This window comes from Lineus longissimus, chromosome 1, assembly GCF_910592395.1.
Source record: "Lineus longissimus chromosome 1, tnLinLong1.2, whole genome shotgun sequence".
Lineage (NCBI taxonomy): Eukaryota > Metazoa > Nemertea > Pilidiophora > Heteronemertea > Lineidae > Lineus > Lineus longissimus.
The window spans coordinates 22,791,458-22,809,752 of NC_088308.1; the positions used below are offsets into that span (position 1 = coordinate 22,791,458).

An 18,295-nucleotide genomic window follows, 5' to 3' on the forward strand; every position below is an offset into this window, starting at 1 on the left:
TGTCGAAGTACCAGTCGTATAGGACATCTGATCCCGGGTGAGGTGGGATGTTACAGGTTGTAGGTACCTTGACAGCCGCTGAAATAAATGAGATCGTATGTTAGACAACTGCAAATAGACAGTAATCATATTTAGACGTTAAGGCCGGAAAGCTACAAATTAAATGATCAGTTGGCATGCATGGTAAGGCAAAGCAATGTTTTTTGACGAATAAGTTTTTTTCTATGGGAGAAGAAAAATATTGTTCAACTAACCTGCTTCCGGGCATTCAAAAGTCATATTAGTAATCGGTTCCAATACGGATATGGTCATATTGTTCGTAAAAGGCGTTTTGTTGGTGGCGCTCTTCACATTGACCACCACGGTTTCATTCGTATCACCCGTGAAGTAGGTGTGCTGGAATCGTGCTCGGAACGGTCGTACGAGAACGGGATAGACCTCGGGGAAAGAAGATTCGATCTTAACAGGAAGAGATAATTTGGCAACTGTCACGGCGGTTGTCCCGGAGTTCATTTGAACCTTTGCTGTCATCACTTCTCCAGGCCATCTTTGTATCTGGTTGTAATACTGTGGTCTGTCAATCATGAACATATCACCAACCTCCACATGTACATTCGCGGGGATGAAACTGCCTCCTGCTAACGTGTTTGCCCGGATAGTTTTTAATTTGAGGTAATTTTTTATGCTTAATAGGCTGGCAGCAGTAAAAGGGTACTTCTCTACGATGCCGTTTTGGTCCAAACATTTCCTTTGCAAAAGGTCGTAGCTCTCTTTGGCAGCGGCGTTACACCTTAAGGCCCACCTGTCTGTTTCTTTACTACAGTCCGCGGTGAGTGGGATGCAGCTGTAGGATCGCATGCAGAATTTACCTTTGTTTTGGGATTTACAGTCTGGTCGAAATATCTGAAATCGACAGAGGTTCTGTTTTTGATCCGAGAACGAAAACGAGGTACAGTTTTTCTCTGGTTGACGCCATCAAGTCAAGTTGATAGTTTTGTAATACTAGTATTGTTTCTTGGTATACAAGACATTAAGGACACACTGTTTGATTGCATGATATTCTGAGAATATGCAACGCGATATCAGTCATCTTCTCGAATCAAAATCTGAACCCCTCCAATGATAATACAGTGAGGGAAACGTCTCTCCATCAAACCGAGAAATATTTTTTAATACAATCTGTCGCTGCTTGCTAAATTTGTATTATTGTTTAAATCGATAATGAATATATCATAAATATCAATTTAAAAAACTTTGTGTCATCCAATTGATGCTTGACATGGATTGTGCTGAAGAAAGAAAGAATGCCCCTTCAAGGAAAACATCGGAGGATTAGCACACATGATCTAATGTTGCCTGCTGGAAAATATTCTAATGGAATAACTTACATAAATGTTACCAGCAGACCTGACTCCATTCCCTTTCACGTCGAATCCTTTTAACGTAGCGTTTTGTCGAAAAACATCATTCCAAAAAAAGGTGTGAAGGTTAGAGGCTATCTTTGTTACAGTGCCGTTAGATTGGCCTCTCTTTGGTTTGATGACTTCAACAAATGTGTCTGAAGCAAAAAACAAAGAACATGTTAATTTTGTTCTTCAAAGTCTCAAACAACCCACTTCGTGCTACAAATATCATTACAAAAATGGGGCAACAATATGAGTTACAATCATGTGCACGGGCACAGAGACACACACAAGCGACGATGTTCAAGTGGATGAAACTTCGATAATGCAGTTCATCATGGAATTAATACCACGGTGGGTGGGGTTTTTCAATGCATTTGAAATTCAACCCGGAATGGAATAGAGCTTACCAGCATCTTGGATCGAGGCTGATTTGCCTTCCTCGAAATTGATTGTCACCTCCATATTTTCACCCTGGCGGATGATAACATCGCAGTCAAATTTTGAAGAGATGTTGACGGCCGGTGGGCACGTGAGCTCAATGTCAGAAGACTGGAGTGCAGTTACCACCTGGACAACAGAGAAGAGTAAATAGAGAAAAGTAAATAGGGTTTAGTGACGAGAACTCTACAGACGTGGAAGGGTTAGTGAAGGGTGGTGATGAGACTACTGAGAAGACAGCTGATGTAATTTTGTGGCATCATTAAACGGTATGGACTATTTTCCGATCAACATCGTATTTATGTAAGAATGGACCGTACCGTCTTCTTAACATGTCAAATTGTTGAAATAAAAGAACCATATGAAAAAAGTGCTAAACGTATTATGGCGAGGTATACCCAATTTTAAGTCAAAGACAGGCAGGGAGGGGTTCAAATATCTTAGGATGTCTTAGACCACTCTCAGATACCTGAAAAGAAATGGAAGGAAAACGCGGCAGCAACTAACGATTCCTTTTTAATAACGTAATCTAAGAGACAGAGGGGTTCCATCGCCTAGTACCTCATCCATATCGAACTAGAGGGTATACTCTTTCTACAGGGAGACTACATTTCTTTCCACATCGCCACTTACTCTCACCTGTACTGTCTGTGTCACTTGATAGTTCTTCTCCTCTGCGTCCACGACATTAATTCCAAGGAACTGTTTTCCGCCGCCAATGAAGGTCATCTTTGCTGTGGTTGCCACGTAGCCGCTGGGACCTCGCCCATCCACATAGAATGAATTGAACTTCACGGTCTGCTTTGAGGCCAAGTTCAAGGTCAAGGTATTCACCGTCCATTCCTGAAGCTCGGCTGAAAAAGCATATAGTTATTTGATAGTTGAAAATATTTGAAGCAGACTAGGTAACTTGTCGGCTGCCTTTAGTTACTTTACTAAACTACTAAGTAGTAGATACACCTTTCGGCTATTTCTTGAAATTTAATCTGGCTGCTGCCTGGTTAATGAAATAAAACATTCCCAAGATCTAACTGCCGTCTTACTTGATATCTTTCCTCCTACATGGAAGACTGGCGTGATGTCTGTCAAAGGCGGTAGCACAGAGTAGACATTAAACCCTTTAGGGCCACCGCACATCGTTGCGTTGTTTCCGGTACATGGACTTTTACACACATTACCAGCTGTGACCGCTGGTCTAACTTTCCCACAGAAACATAGAGAACCGTTGTTCAACCCAGCAAACCTACGGAAAAAAGTCATAAGATAAAAAAACCGACACTGTTGGCAGGGTCAATATGAGGCTGGGTGACTAACCCCGTTGAATACGATATACATTGTTCTTTAATACATGTTGTTATGAAAATTTAGTCATTACAAAAAATTAGGGCCAGTGTAACATCTGTGGTTGTTTCCCATGTGTCAGTGTTTCCAAACAATAGGCAGCTAGAGAGACCACGACTTTTCAATAGGGGGGATACACAGAAAAACTTGTCAATCTATTTTTGAGCGTTCCCAAACAATGAGGGGAAACACTCAAAAACAGAAACACTCAAAAACATTACACCGGGATGGCATTGACTTGGAAGTATCGCAACAATACACAGCGCGACGGAACCGCGGTGTGACAGTCCGCAGAATTAAGTACCCGGGGACGATGTATTCTAATGTGCTCAGTCTTTTAATCTCCAAGATCTTTGTCGAAGGGGAAAATATATTTCTGCTTCCCTGTTCTCTACCCTGTTCCAGTAGCCCATGCCTCGTTTTCAATGATTGTTCAGGGATTGAAAAAGCTTTGGCTTGAAAAAGCTTGAAAAGCTTGGCTTGAAAAAGCGGCTTGAAAAAGCCGCCAGCCATAGGCTGCGATAGATAGATCGAACTAACACAACTGGATCTTGATCGGTCCAGATCATAACATCTAGCTTAAAATGTATCGTTGCTTACAGGCATATCTATGAAAGCTAATTCATACCAAATATGAGCTTTGGTTATACTCACAAATATTTCATGCTACGGCACTCATCCCTGCATAGAGTTGGTGTCATTTCTGCCATGTTGGCAGTGGCGGCAAAGCCCTTTAATTCGCGGCTCTCCGACTTCTGGGAGAAGCATCCCAAAAGCTCTGTAACAAAAGGCAACGACTATAACAGGCAAAGAAGAAAATTGGAAAACATCATATTTCATCGAGTGATAGGCCTACATGTTCGTTTTTGAAATGATGAATTTGGTGTGCGTTTTATTATAATATTATACCACATAGTACCTGTACCTTTTTTTCTAACCTTTATCGCAAAGATCTTTACAGCAGCTCTCACTACAACAGAACTTCTCTGCAGGAGCAACCTGAGCCATGAATGTCCTACATCTAATGAAGCACTTCATTTAGTTTGACCTTCGGAGGAGAAAGTGGTGACAATTTGCTCTACATCCGTGGTTTAACGCAGACGAGGGGGGGGCCTACCATTTTTGTTCTAGATGATGAAATAAATCTAATCATTTTATGCAAGAAAGTATAAAATCCGCCATTTATATCTCTGAAGACACAACGATCTCATATTCCTAGACATAGAGACATAACCCTTTTCCCAAAAATTGATGCAGGTAGTAACGAGATCAAACAAACTGGAAAAAAAAGCGTTAATCTCAGTTGCATGTGGTCGACGTTTGGTAAATCTATGACCGACATGAAAAATCAAAGTATTTTTTGTGCGTGACACATTGGCATTGTTAAAGGAACAGGAAGTCGTTAGGGGTAACACTCGCTGAGTCAAAATGGAATTATGGCCACCATCTAAAATTTTAACGACAGTATCGATTTTTCAGATACTAGTTTTCAGAGTTTACGCAGAGTACCTCAATTGTTTAAAAATTCTCAAGTGGCCTTAACTGCCTACTTTCAACCCGTTTGTTCAATATATACTGGTACAGGTGAAAGTAACGTAGTTTCCTCTAGAATGGTATGAATAATTTGATTTTAGTGTAGGCCTATATATGCGCTCTTTGGTAAAGCTCAAGCATATTTTGGTAGAGTTAATGATGGAGTGAATGCAGCAATCTTTGTATAAAACAGCCAATTTTGGTATTACATAAAAGCACTTAATGTGTCAGCTTTTTTTTAGGTGTTCCTTAAAAATAACCCGCCGCTGCAAGAATACTCGTGCGTAGCCCCGACGTCGTTCCGTGAGGGCATGAGAACAGTTATTCAATTTATTCTTGGTCTCTAAAATGAACCATATCTTTGCCTTATGACATTTCCTAGGCACTTTTAAAGGTTTACCGATTCTTCAACTCAGCTTTGTCATACTTACTTGTTGCTACTTTAAAAGCGGCATCTGTGGTGCAAACTCCTGTCATAAAAAACAGCAGGGCCGCCAACACCTGAAATTGAAAAGGGGTCATCCCTTTGTTCCGCGGGTCCTGTGTACCTCGGGATCTGCGTTTCCCCTCAACGATTAAGACCAGAGTTATGAATTGGTTATTAGGGATTGGAATAAAAAGAGCACTATAAGAACCATGGCTTCTCCCCACCATTCATTTGCCCCAGAATACAGACAGATTCGATGCATAAAACGGGTTTGGGGGTTTTGGCAGACCAACACAATAGGGCCCGGGAACATAGAACCCAGGAAACATATTCTATTAGGCGGGTTAAAAAACCTAAGGTAAAGTAAGGTAAACCAAATAATGTCTCAATGAAATGGCCAGGGCCATTGTGCTCACCTCATGTGGAGGAAAGATGGATAAAGAGCATGGTATTGTGTCATGTAGTGTTAGGTTTGATGTAGGTCCAAGCAATTACAATTTCCCCAAAATGGCCAATTTACAGTACATTCGACCTCTGTGACCTTGAAAAGTAGGTCAAATCAAAGAAGACCCGGGTGACACATTGAATGGTTGTTAGAATTAGATGTACCTATGATATAAAATTGGTGCCAATCGGGCAAGTCATTACTAGGAATAATGGCATTTTGAAGAATTTAGGATTTGGCCCCCTCCCTAGAGGCCAAACGGCAAATCAGATCGCACCAAACTTCGGTACCTAAGATCACCTGACCAAGGGGTACATGTGTACTTAATTTGTGATCAATAGTCATTGCAGTTAAGAAACGTGCCATAGTTACGGCCTGACGGCGAATTTACACCATTTGACCTCTGTGACCTTGACAAGAAGGTCAAATTAAAAACCTGTGTGACATATACTGTATGGTGGTAAGATGTACCCATGATATCAAATTGGTGGCAATCGGGCAAGAAGTTAAGGAATAATCACATTTTTAAAGTTTTTGGATTTTGCCCCCTGGTGGTCAAATGGTGAATCATATTGGACCAAACTTCGGTCCCTGAGATCACCTGACTAAGGGGTAAATGTGTACCAAATTTGGTATCAATAGTCATTGCAATTTAGAAACGTGCCATCGTTACATCCTAACGGCCAATTTACACCATTTGACCTCTGTGACCTTGAAAAGGAGGTCAAATCAAAAACCCGGAGGATATATGATGCACCTTTGCTAGAAGTACCTACCATATTTTTTTCAAAATTTCCCGACTACTATTAAGGGAGATATTGCATATTTTCACTTTTAACGTTTGGCCCCCTGGTGGCCAAACCATGAAACGAATCGGACCGAAACTTGGTCTCCAAGGTGTCATTACATAAGGGTACATGTGTACCAAGTTTCAACTCAATAGCTCTAACAGTTACGAAACGTGCCCTGCTAACGGACGACGGACGACGACGACGACGACGACGACGACGACGACGACGACGACGACGACGACGACGACGACGACGACGGACGACGGACGCCACGGTATGGGATAAGCTCACCTCTGCTAAGAGGTGAGCTAAAAACGAAATTGTACCTGTATATACTATAAGGGTTGCACCTTTTACATTTCAGACACACTAATGTACTGATCATTTAAAAATGCAATGCCAGACTGAGGGTCAAATAGAAATATTACATTCTGCCTTTTTACAGAAGCTGCAATGATTATTTTGTTTGATCAGAAGGTGATGCCACACATTCGAATAACACAATCCAAATTTACCAAACTTAGGTGGCAATTAACTCCACTTATCATTTTCAGAGAGAATGTCCACCATGGTCACAATAAAAAGCCACTATGCTTTTCTCACCACATTTCTTAAATTAAAACTTGTTGCAATATGATACTGGTTGAAAAATATCAAATATGCCTTCCATAAACATTTTGTGCAATGTTTTGATAAGAATGTAGAATTCTGACCTACCGTGAGAAGGCTTGAACCCATGGTCGTGAGCAGTTTGTCACTAGAACTGCACGTTTATTATTTCAGAATCCTCAAAAAACGACTGTCCTCAGACAGTATTGAACGACGTTAGGACAACTTCCACAAGTTGAAAATCTAGAAATCCTTCTCCACTGGTGTTGAATAGTTCATATGCGTAGTAATATTTCTGAAAATACTTCAGTTACCCAAATAGACCTAGATTTAGCTCATTGGAACTTTCCAATAAACCTTAAAGGAGTGTCGATGAATGCTCGTGACTTCAGCAATGCAGAATAGCATATTAATAAACCGATTAGGATTGTCAATGATGGTATTAGATCAGGTAAGAAGTGTTAACGGAAGAGGATTTGAACACGGGAAATGTCATCAATGTGATTCCATAATCGCTCTACGGTCCACTTTCTCTCCGATATATGTTGGTATGTGTCGACACTACTGGACAGAATGTCGCCTCATTAGGCCGAGTCACCTTAAAACACAGACACTGTTCAAACTGTATAACTATCACTATATTTCCATCCTATGAGCGCCGGGCATTACTGCAAGTATTGGCTAAATGTCACACTTGAACATTTAGTAAATATACTAACAAAAACCAAGAGTGGACCACTCCCGACTTCGACTGCATTATTGAATGACGTTGGCATGGAAATGAAGTTAAACTTGTAAACACAACTACTGCGTATGACGTTTTCTAATATAAGTTGGTTAGGACAGCGTTTATCCTATTATAAAATAATGGTATACCGTGAATATGATATAAAAACGATAGTTTTATATGAAAATGTTGGGGTACCACTTGCGTCACTGTAGCCTTACATTGTTGACCTTGCTATGAATACATGAGTATGTATAATGATCACGAAATCTCTTGGATGCTGTCTTTAAAACAAAACGACGAGAAAGATGTTAATCAACTGAACTGTCGAGCGACTTTATTAAACACTGTAGAAAGATTGCCCTTAACATCAAACCCATCACCTCTATGCTTAGCACTAGGCGCGTGCAACATATCCATGTCTAGTTTTACTTTAGGTAAATAAGTAAATAAAACATAAGTAAGGAGCGTTTTAACGCTGGCAAAGGTGCTTCATCCCAGATCGAAAGACCTTTCTCGCGACTGAATTATATGCTTGTTGGGCAACAATTTGTAACAGCACTGCACTCCACCATGCGCCATTTCATGTACTGATTGTACTTAGTCTTTGTTGAGTACGAATAAAAATATATATAAAACAGAAGATATTTTGATCTGTTGTCATCGCTCAACATTCCTTCTTCGGATTTTACTTGCCAAAGGTCATGACCGATCGGTAACTGAAAAGAAAAAATTGAATTTCAACCCGGTGCTTCAATCTAGAAATTTTTAGTTGCCGCGCTGTAAAGATATCGAATTTTCACAGCCTGTTAGCTGCATGATTTAAGCGTTAGTTTACAAGTACTCTTTAAAGCTTTAACAACATCGACCGGGACGTCCCATATGCATTCGATTGAGCTAAACCTATGATAATAGGGGGAAAACATTGATGCTAAGGAATAATAAATACATGTAATTTGCCTCTGGCAAAGATTAAATTCCTCTTTTGAGATCGTGGCTTTTCCATACCTGGTCCCTGCCTTTAAAAGATCAAAGGCCTTGTTTATATCGTCGATGTCCATTCTGTGGCTGATGAAGGCATCTAGGTTCAGATTACCCGCCATGAACTCATCTACCAACTTCGGGATACTGTCACGACTTTTGTATCCTGAAAAAAGTATGCAAGAGATATTAAACGAATGAAAAACGCACAGCGAAAAATGGGTGACGTATTTTCAAAACTGGAGAAAGTGAAGTTGAACATCAATGAGATTGATAATAACATCTTTTTAGATTGACTTACATCGTAGATTGTACAAAAAATAAATGAAGATATTCTTTTTAGTCTAATTGATAATACTGATGCGGATCGAAATCAAATCCATCGTAAGCCCACTTTTCAATAATTATACGAGATGCATAAATTAATAACCTTACGATAAATTTAACAAATTTAGATAAAGATAAATCTTACTTAAAGTTGATAAATAATTAATTTTCAGTGATTAATTATTTAACCACTGCCCGCTGACGTGCAATGAGGAAACCCGTACCTCCATAGTAACAGCCATGAAGCGTCTTTCCCATTAAGAAGTTGTCCACGCTAAGGGTCAGCTTTGACTCGGCAAGTCCAACAACCACAGCCAGTCCTATGCCGCGGCGAACCGATTCCAAAGCGGCTTCCTGAAATTAGTTGGTCATTTTGTGTTATTAGAAATGGTCTGTACCAGCGCAATTTCGGACGCCGTTACCTGGCGCTGACTGACACTAGGGTATGTTGATGGTTCAAACTAATCTTGAACGTAGTAGTTCACGCTAAAAAGCCCGAAACGATGCGTTACGAAGGTAATGTTTGACCTACATTGGATATTTCATCATCAACGACAAAACATAAGACAGTTATTGCTATACGAAGAAAGTATCAGGTTACATGACGATCTGCCAAGATGGTGGCGTCGAGAATCGAAAGGAGGGATGATTTCGGGCGACACTTCTCACCGAGATAAATCTTATATGGTATTCCATTTCACAGCTTTACAGAGTAATCGGTAGCCTGCGGGGGAACTCCAAAGAGAAAGATAGCTTACCACACACTTAGCAGCTCCAATACACTCGATGGCGTAATCAAGTCCACCATCTGTCTTCTCTTTGATCACCTCTTGGATTGGCTTATCGTAATCTAGGGGGTTCAGGAACTCGGTGATCCCAAGTTCACGAGCTGAAGCAGACGATACCAGTATTTACAGTTGTTGCCACACTAATCCATGAATTGTCAAACCAAAGCCGGCTTCTTTAATGTATACCAGTAAACATTCTAATTCGTTTTGTATTTTAGTATTTTTAAAAAAATGTCCTCGCCAAATCCCCACCCTTTCCTTTGAAATCCACTGAAAACATTTACGAACTTTCTAAAGTTTTGACGACGTCAAGTGTTTTCCTTTGTGTCATGATTATCACAGAGAATGATCTTCTAACCTTTTGCTTCCTTGTCAGGGTTGATGTCGACACCGAAGATCGTCTTGGCCCCTCTTGCCTTGCATCCCATGACGGCAGCCAGTCCAATGGTACCAAGTCCCCAGACTGCACATGTGGAGCCTGCCTGGACTTTGGCCACGTTCACTGCCGCCCCGTATCCGGTGGGAATACCGCAGGAGAGGAGGCAGACAGTTTCTAGAGGAGCGTCATCACGGACCTTAGCAAAGAAAAATCACTAATCATTTGATTAAAGTGTATCAAAGGAATGAATGCGATAGTATTTTGATGAATTTAACATTATGCTTTCATGCACTGGTATCAACTTTCACTTTAACCGAAGCAAAATTACGAAAAAATGAGTTATTCACTAACCTACATCTTATCCATGTCAAGGACATTAAGATCCGGGTACCAGTACCAGAATCCGAAATAGTACGTGTCACTTCGATTATGAATCATTGCAGAAGCGCCGAAACTGTTTTTTCGTTGCAAAGCTTATTAGTAACTTTGAGACACTTACCTTAGCCACCTGTATTTCAGGAATTACTGTGTATTCGCTGAAGGTGCTTGTTCCAATAAACTGACGCGCTTGATTGCCATCTTTGAGCGTGATACGGGATGAATGGCCGGTTGCGTAGGTATCGAAGTACCCAATTTCTTCACTAAAACAGACATAAACGATAAACAGAGGGTGGTTTTTTACGTTGAGATATGTTTTAAGCAGCGACTCAGTCTGAGCTAAGAACGAAGTTTAAGGATGTAATTTGTGCGAAGACTTCGGACGTGTCAGAGAAAAAAACCATTGGAATATATTCATGTATCAGTTTATGCCTTGTCAAAGACAAGAAGTAGCTACTCAGTGATCATGAAACTTGCATAAATACTGTATTGCATTTGAATACTTCAGCATTACTCGTGGAGTGACAGAGTTAACTTACGGAAATTGCTCACATAGATTCGTCCTTGGATCCTTACAGTATCTACAGTCTCCACATTGGCACAAGAAACACGGCACAACCTTGTCTCCTACAAAAACAATTACGGTAAAAACTTTCAATTCCAATATCGGTGTCTGTTCATAAGTCTCTTGCACAAAATGTTGCAGTTGACTCTTTAAACAAATAATTTAGATTGGAAAACTTTCATGACTGGCATTGTTTCTTTTTCATGCATTACTGTTCTTCCACGGGGATCAGGGGTTTCAAAAATTATTGCAAAGAACTTGAGAACATATTAATAGATCATTTTCCGCCGTTCTGTAGAGATCCTTTCAACATTTAGTGCATTGACCTTTTTCTATACATAGATCTCGCCAAAAATCCTCCACAGCGGAGAATCAGCTAGTCAGGCCTGATGGAACTCTCCTTTTGGCACACGTATATCGATATTTACCTGGCTTGACTGACGTCACACCTTCGCCAACGCTTTCAACGATGCCTGCAGCCTCGTGCCCAAGAACGTAAGGGTACGCATCTTTGGGCATTTCCCGCCACACGAAATGTGCATCACTGTGGCAGAGGGACGTGGCAACAATCTGTTGATAAAGTAGAAGTATCAAAAGCTAAACCACGCCGATGAAAGCAAATATTAGAAAATATATTCGGTACCCTGTATATTTTTCGTTATCAAAATTGGCAGGTCATCAAAACGGTATGAGTGCGTCACCAGGAAAGATAGTAGTTTTCAAATATTCTAAAAAACATTGATGGTATTTGGTGCACTTGATGACACACATGCTCTAGTTTCACAGGTATAACGATAAATCGAAAGAGGCGACGCAGGGACACGATATCGCGACAACTTGGTGTCAACAACCAATTGTCTATCAAACCAAACTGAGGAGGCCAAAGCCTGCCTGGAGCTTCGGCCCACGTCTTTATGTCGGCGCTCGATTACCGCGATCCAACTATACATGATATTTACTTTATTCAAAAACCCGTGAGTTGTTTTCGTACCTTAATGCGAACTTCACCTGCCTCTGGTGGTGCAACAGTTATCATCTCTATTGAAAGCGGTTGGTTGTAACCGTACGCCACAGCCGCCTTACATTCAATGGGCTGGAAAAAAGAAGGTCAAAATGAAAATCATAGTCATCAACAAGGAAAATTGCAAATGGTTTTTCATTAGCATTTCAACATCGCCATCCGAGATCTCAGATCAAGATTCAATTCGCATCCGAATTGTAAGCTACACGTTTGAGGCCCGAGCGATCCTAATGATACATGTCCTGCCTGGTTCGTTGCAAATGTTTTGGCGAAATGTTTTGAGCGAAGTAAAATAAAAATGCTTTTGCAAGAAAATTTGTGATTGGTGTCAAATGCAGCCCAAATGATCAGTGACCACTAATTTTTCTCCGATAACTTATCTGTTGCACATACACCGCATTTGACAAACGTGTACAATATTTTGAAAATGGTTGATTTCAAACCGGGACCGGTCTTGCGGAAACAATTCACAAGGCAACGATTGAAACAAGAGCGGCTATCGAATACTTACTGCAGCCATACTGTACGGTGCGAATAGGAAAATCACAAGAACAGATGAAATCCGCTTAAATCGAGCTTAGAACTCCAACGAGGTTCCGTTTGCCGTTCAGATCTGCAGAGACGACTGAATGACCCATTTGGCCACTCCCTGCGCTTGATCAAACTTATATAGGTGTAGTCGTCAACATGTTCAAGGGTCATAGGCTATCTGCATCAAATGGAGTAATATATCAACTTGTTTACACTAAGTGGTACGGTTTATGTCGTGTTTTTTGTATGATTTACAGTGAAATTATGGGGACATCATTCGTTACAGTAGCTTTTATAGTTTTAGGGCCCATGGGATACTGGTTATGCCGCGACTTCGCCATTAACATTCATCGGTAAATGTTTCTGTTCTTCGTCTGTACGGTCCTTAAGGCGGTAGCACATTTTGTGGTCATTAGTGGGATGCTTATTTGACGTAAACATGTCCTTAATGTGTCTTTCTTCAATAGTCATAAAGCGATCGACAAATAAGTGTATGGAATGTGTTTAGTGTCATGGAGAAAGAAACTGAACGCACGAAGCGATTGTGAAGACTCAAATTTTATTGTCATAGAATTATGCACTAAAATTGTTGGAGATGAACAGGAAAATATAAATGCAGAAATGACGTCCACTAGTGTTGGTAAAGAGGATCACGAAGAGATTGGTTGTATGACAAGAGGCCAGGGTTACACGAGTTCCAAGATAACGTACTGCACAAACATATGTAGCTTACTGAGGAAAAGGCAGGGCTTCAAGTACAGTGATTTATACAATTTCATAAAACAATATTTTAGCCGAAACTAAATTTGGAGTAATGCTGTTCTTAATAGATTCTGGAAGTGTATTGGAAAAGTATGCCTGTGGTATAGGGCAACAACACACTCCCGAAAAATGTTTTGAGTCAGCTTTCAGGTCTTGCCGGTGATCAACTTTTAATCGCTCAGCAGCACATCTTCGGATCTATTTTCCAAAGGTCATAACAGATCGGAAACTGAAATGAGAAAAACGCATTTAAACGTACAGAATGCATTTATTTTAATATATTGAAACCATTTACGCTACTGCCGTATCGATTTACCATTTTGCACTACGCTGGCTGCTTGATAGTCGATTTACTGCCTGCCATTAAAGCCACAGTGATATCCTCCAGCAAAGCTTAACGAGTAGCTGGCGTCGCCATCTTTGGCTAGGGCGGACTTATTTTGAATATATTGTTGTCATAGGCTTATAATAGATGTCTTCAGTATAGACAGACGCACGTTTAATGCTTTTGGACCGATTTATCATACCTCTTTCCTGCTTTAAGAAGATCAAATGCCTCGTTTATATCTTCGATGTCCATTCGGTTGGTAATGAAGGCCTCTAGGTTCAGATTACCCGCCATGTAATCATCAACCAGCTTGGGGATACTCTCACGACTCTTGTATCCTGGATTCAAGGAATGCAAGATATAGTCAAAGAATGAAAAACGCCCGCTGACGTGCGATGAAATAACCTACCTCCATAGAAACAGCCATGAAGCGTCTCTCCCATCAAGATACAGAATGATGCATATCGAAATCAATTCCATCGTAAGTCAATTTCTTTTGATAATTCAATGGCAAAACAAAAATTAATAATTTAACGATAAATTTAGCAAATACCGATATCAATTTAACTTAACGATATATTATAAATTTTTAGTAATTAATTTTATGATACTGATCGCCGACGTGCGATGAGAAAACCCGTACCTCCATAGTAACAGCCATGAAGCGTCTTTCCCATCAAGAAGTTCTCTGCACTGAGGGTCAGCTTTGACTCGACAAGTCCCACCACCACGGCCAGTCCTACGCCCCGGCGGACTGATTCCAAAGCTGCTTCCTGAAATTGGTTGCTCGTTTTGTATTACTTACAATTACGTGTACTGAAATACCAGTGTATATTTCACTTGATCATGGAGAGCTGCAAATGCTGCTTGATGGTTACAATATTGGTAGCTCCCACATGGCCAAGCGTTTGGGAAAGGCGATGCGTTACCTTCATGCAATAGCCAAAAAAATAAGCGAGCGCTCGCCTGATATACTTTTGTGGACAATTTAACTCTAGACAGTTAAAAATCCGATGAGTGACAAATCCGATGACAGTCAATGTTAGTCAAAGAAATGATCATTTTTTCGCGATAGCCAGCTGACATTATGGAAGGAAGGATGAGCCAATGCTGATTTTGGTTGACATTTCTCTCAAGGCCTAATCTATGGCGTATTGGATTCGACAGCTTTACAGAATATGCATCGGTAGCCTGCGGAAAGTAATCCACGAGGAGGAGAGAATAGCCTACCACACATTTCGCAGCGCCAATACACTCGATGGCGTAATCAAGTCCACCATCTGTCTTCTCTTTGATCACCTCTTGGATTGGCTTATCGTAATCTAGGGGGTTCAGGAACTCGGTGATCCCAAGTTCACGAGCTGAAGCAGACAGGGTATAGAGTCATTTATGCTATTGTTGAATATATGGCTCGCAGAAAAAATAACATTACATTTTTAATAATCCTCGATTCTGATTTTTTACAGTTAATTTTTTATACATTTCATAATAAAAATGGTGCCTAAAACACAGAAGACCTACAACCTTCTGCATGCCGTAAACTACATGGAGGGTATGATCAAATTCACTAGGTACGATAACCAATCAGTGGAACTAGAAGAAAAACTTCCGCAAACATGCAGAGAAATGCACAACTTAGAGTCTAGTCTAGAAAGTAACCAACGTTCAATACTTGTAAACATTCTCATTCAGAATTTCATTTGTATCTTTTGTAAGTAAGACAATCATGACCGTGTGCCGCTGTTTCTAATGTGCCATGTTACCCTGGCGCCATTTCCCCAGCCTTCATCTTGAGATCCACCGATAACCTTGACTAACTTTTGCATCGTCGACAAAACACAAATCTAACGCTTTCTAAAGCTTTGACTACGTCAGGTGTTCTTCATTGTTTGATAAATAAGGAGAATGATCTTCTAACCTTTTGCTTCCTTGTCAGGATTGATGTCGACACCGAAGATCGTCTTGGCTCCTCTTGCCTTGCATCCCATGACGGCAGCGAGTCCAATGGTACCAAGTCCCCAGACTGCACAGGTCGAGCCTGCCTGGACTTTGGCCACGTTCACTGCCGCCCCGTATCCGGTGGGAATACCACAGGAGGTGAGGCAGACAGTTTCTAGAGGAGCGTCATCACGGACCTCAGCAAAGGAAATTGCAAATCAATGGCATAAAGACAGTGTAAAAACTAAATGAATGCATTAACATTTTGATAAATAAAGCAACCTTTAACTTTTACTTTCTCTAGTGAACAGGACGACGAGCTATATCATTGGTGGCTCCTTTACGAACCGTAGCATTTTGAGACACATACCTTTGCCACCTGAATTTCAGGAGTGACTGTGTATTCGCTGAAAGTGCTTGTTCCAGCAAACTGGCGTGCCAGTTTGCCATCTTTGAGGGTGATACGGGATGAATGGCCGGCTTCATAGGTATCGTAGTAGCCAAGATCATCACTTAAACAGATAAAGACAAAGGATTATATTTTCTTCTTTTCAAATATTGAGATTATTTTCAGGTAAGGCCTAATCTGAGCCAATAACAATGTTTCAGGAGTCGAATTGGATGCCAACTTGCCTTGTCAGAGTCAATTTAGAATCGTTACTAAATGGCCACCCCGTTAACTCGAAAACAAAGCAAAATCGACCAACTACTAAAGTATGCAATCATTTGCGTGTATTTGAATTCTTTGTCGTCCACTATAAACTGGGTCAACTTACGGAAATTCCCCACAGAGGTTTGTTCTTGGATCCTTACAGTATCTACAGTCTCCACATTGGCACAGGAAACATAGCACAACCTTGTCGCCTACAAAAAAAGACAAAGACATTAAAACTCCCACCTTGGCTTCTAGAGCCGTTCAGAGGTCCTTTACAGCCGACTGCCCGGCCACTGGGAAAGTTTTTTGAAACCTTTTTTACAACAGGCCAAGACCAAAAATTTCCCCGCCGTCCTGTAGACATCATGGTAAAGACCCTTTCAACAGTTAGTACCTACAAGCCTAAGATTTCTCCATTTTGTTAAATTTCAATCAGCGGTTACAAAAGGTCTCCCTTTGGTAGTTGATAGTTACCGAGCTTTACTGATGTCACACCTTCGCCAACGCTTTCGACGATGCCCGCTGCCTCATGCCCGAGAACGTAGGGGTACGCTTCCTCGGGCATTTCCCGCCACACGAAATGTGCATCACTATGGCAGAGGGCTGTTGCTGCAATCTGGCCATAAAGTGAAATTCCAAAGTATTTTAATTGTACGTTAATGAAAACAAGTCAAGAACAAATGGAACAAATGGAACAAAAAAACGGTGGCACTGACCTGATTATTTTGACAAATTGCTCGTGTCATTTGCAGGTCAACAAGAACGAGTCATACTAAGAAAGATATTCACGAGTATCAGTAGTATAACCGAAATACTTTTTAAAAGATTATCTTGGCATTTTGTAGATAACTGGTGAACTGATGTACACTATAGCATGTGATCGAAGTAACAATTTTTTAAACATGAGTCTTATGAAATATATTTCAATGCAACGCAAAGAATACACTGAGCAACGCTAAAAAACGTGTAGAAGAAAAAAAGGAAGGAGCATTGACTTGCACATTTTTTCAACCATCAAATTACGAATACATGTACTTAATTCAAATACAGCAGTTGTACTTGTACCTTAATGCGAACTTCGCCTGCCTCTGGTGGTGCAACAGTCACCGTCTCTATTGAAAGTGGCTGGTTGTAACCGTACGCCACAGCCGCCTTACATTTAATGGGCTGAAAAAGAATCTCAGAAGTCTCAGATCAAAATGCTTCGCACTCGAATTGTAAGCAACACATTTAAGCAAAAGAAGGCACGAGTGACCCTAGCCACATTAGGATGAAACCTCGGATACACATAATCATATTGTTGATATCTTCCATTTGAGCGCCGTGTAGAGTTAGCTTTTTGTGATAGCTTATATAGTATAGCACGATAGTTTAGCACGAATGTGTGCATTAGCAGACATGCACTATCATAATGGTTCCATATATTCAGTCAACGTTGTCCTGACCGTCCTAACGAACAGGTTTAAAGTTGCAAATGTTAAAACGAGAGCACAGGCATTAACAAACCATTTAACACACACATGCTTGTATCTTGGTGTGTTCTTTCCAATCAGGTGCAAACGCTTTTGTAAGATACTTTGTGACAACGTATTTTTCGGCACCAGCGATAGCTTAAGCTAAAGCTTCTCTGTTGAACTTTATTTGACAGACATGATCAATTTATTGTGAAAGACCTGGTTGGCGTGATGTTGAATTTCACCACTCTAACGGTAACCGCCGGCCTTGCTTAAACACATCACAAGACAACGATTGGAATATTCAAAAAGAGTGACAATCAAATACTCACAGCAGCCATACTGTATGATGCGAAGTAGGAAAATCACAAGACGAGATGAAATCCGCTAAAAAATTAGCTGAGAACAGGTTATGCGCTCCGGTCAGTTCAATGACGACGTCCGAATGATCTAGTTCGCCAATCCCCGGGC

At 40.7% G+C, this 18,295-nt stretch overlaps 2 protein-coding genes across 2 annotated transcripts; both read right to left on the bottom strand.

Annotated features, from left to right (window-relative positions):
- Nucleotides 1-8,032: 8,032 nt before the first annotated feature.
- LOC135492584 (alcohol dehydrogenase class-3-like) lies at nucleotides 8,033-12,800 on the bottom strand. Its single transcript, XM_064779136.1, has 10 exons — nucleotides 12,668-12,800; nucleotides 12,127-12,228; nucleotides 11,564-11,705; nucleotides 11,110-11,197; nucleotides 10,692-10,833; nucleotides 10,172-10,388; nucleotides 9,784-9,914; nucleotides 9,250-9,379; nucleotides 8,726-8,864; nucleotides 8,033-8,436 (listed from the first exon to the last, which is right to left on the bottom strand). Exons 1-10 carry the CDS (start codon nucleotides 12,674-12,676, stop codon nucleotides 8,406-8,408), a joined length of 1,131 nt encoding a protein of 376 aa, XP_064635206.1. The 5' UTR covers nucleotides 12,677-12,800; the 3' UTR covers nucleotides 8,033-8,405.
- A 429-nt stretch (nucleotides 12,801-13,229) lies between these two features.
- LOC135492592 (alcohol dehydrogenase class-3-like) lies at nucleotides 13,230-18,294 on the bottom strand. Its single transcript, XM_064779143.1, has 10 exons — nucleotides 18,157-18,294; nucleotides 17,436-17,537; nucleotides 16,845-16,986; nucleotides 16,492-16,579; nucleotides 16,086-16,227; nucleotides 15,696-15,912; nucleotides 15,008-15,138; nucleotides 14,421-14,550; nucleotides 13,977-14,115; nucleotides 13,230-13,678 (listed from the first exon to the last, which is right to left on the bottom strand). The coding sequence occupies exons 1-10, from the start codon at nucleotides 18,163-18,165 to the stop codon at nucleotides 13,648-13,650; spliced, it is 1,131 nt and encodes a 376-aa protein (XP_064635213.1). The 5' UTR covers nucleotides 18,166-18,294; the 3' UTR covers nucleotides 13,230-13,647.
- Nucleotide 18,295: the final 1 nt, after the last annotated feature.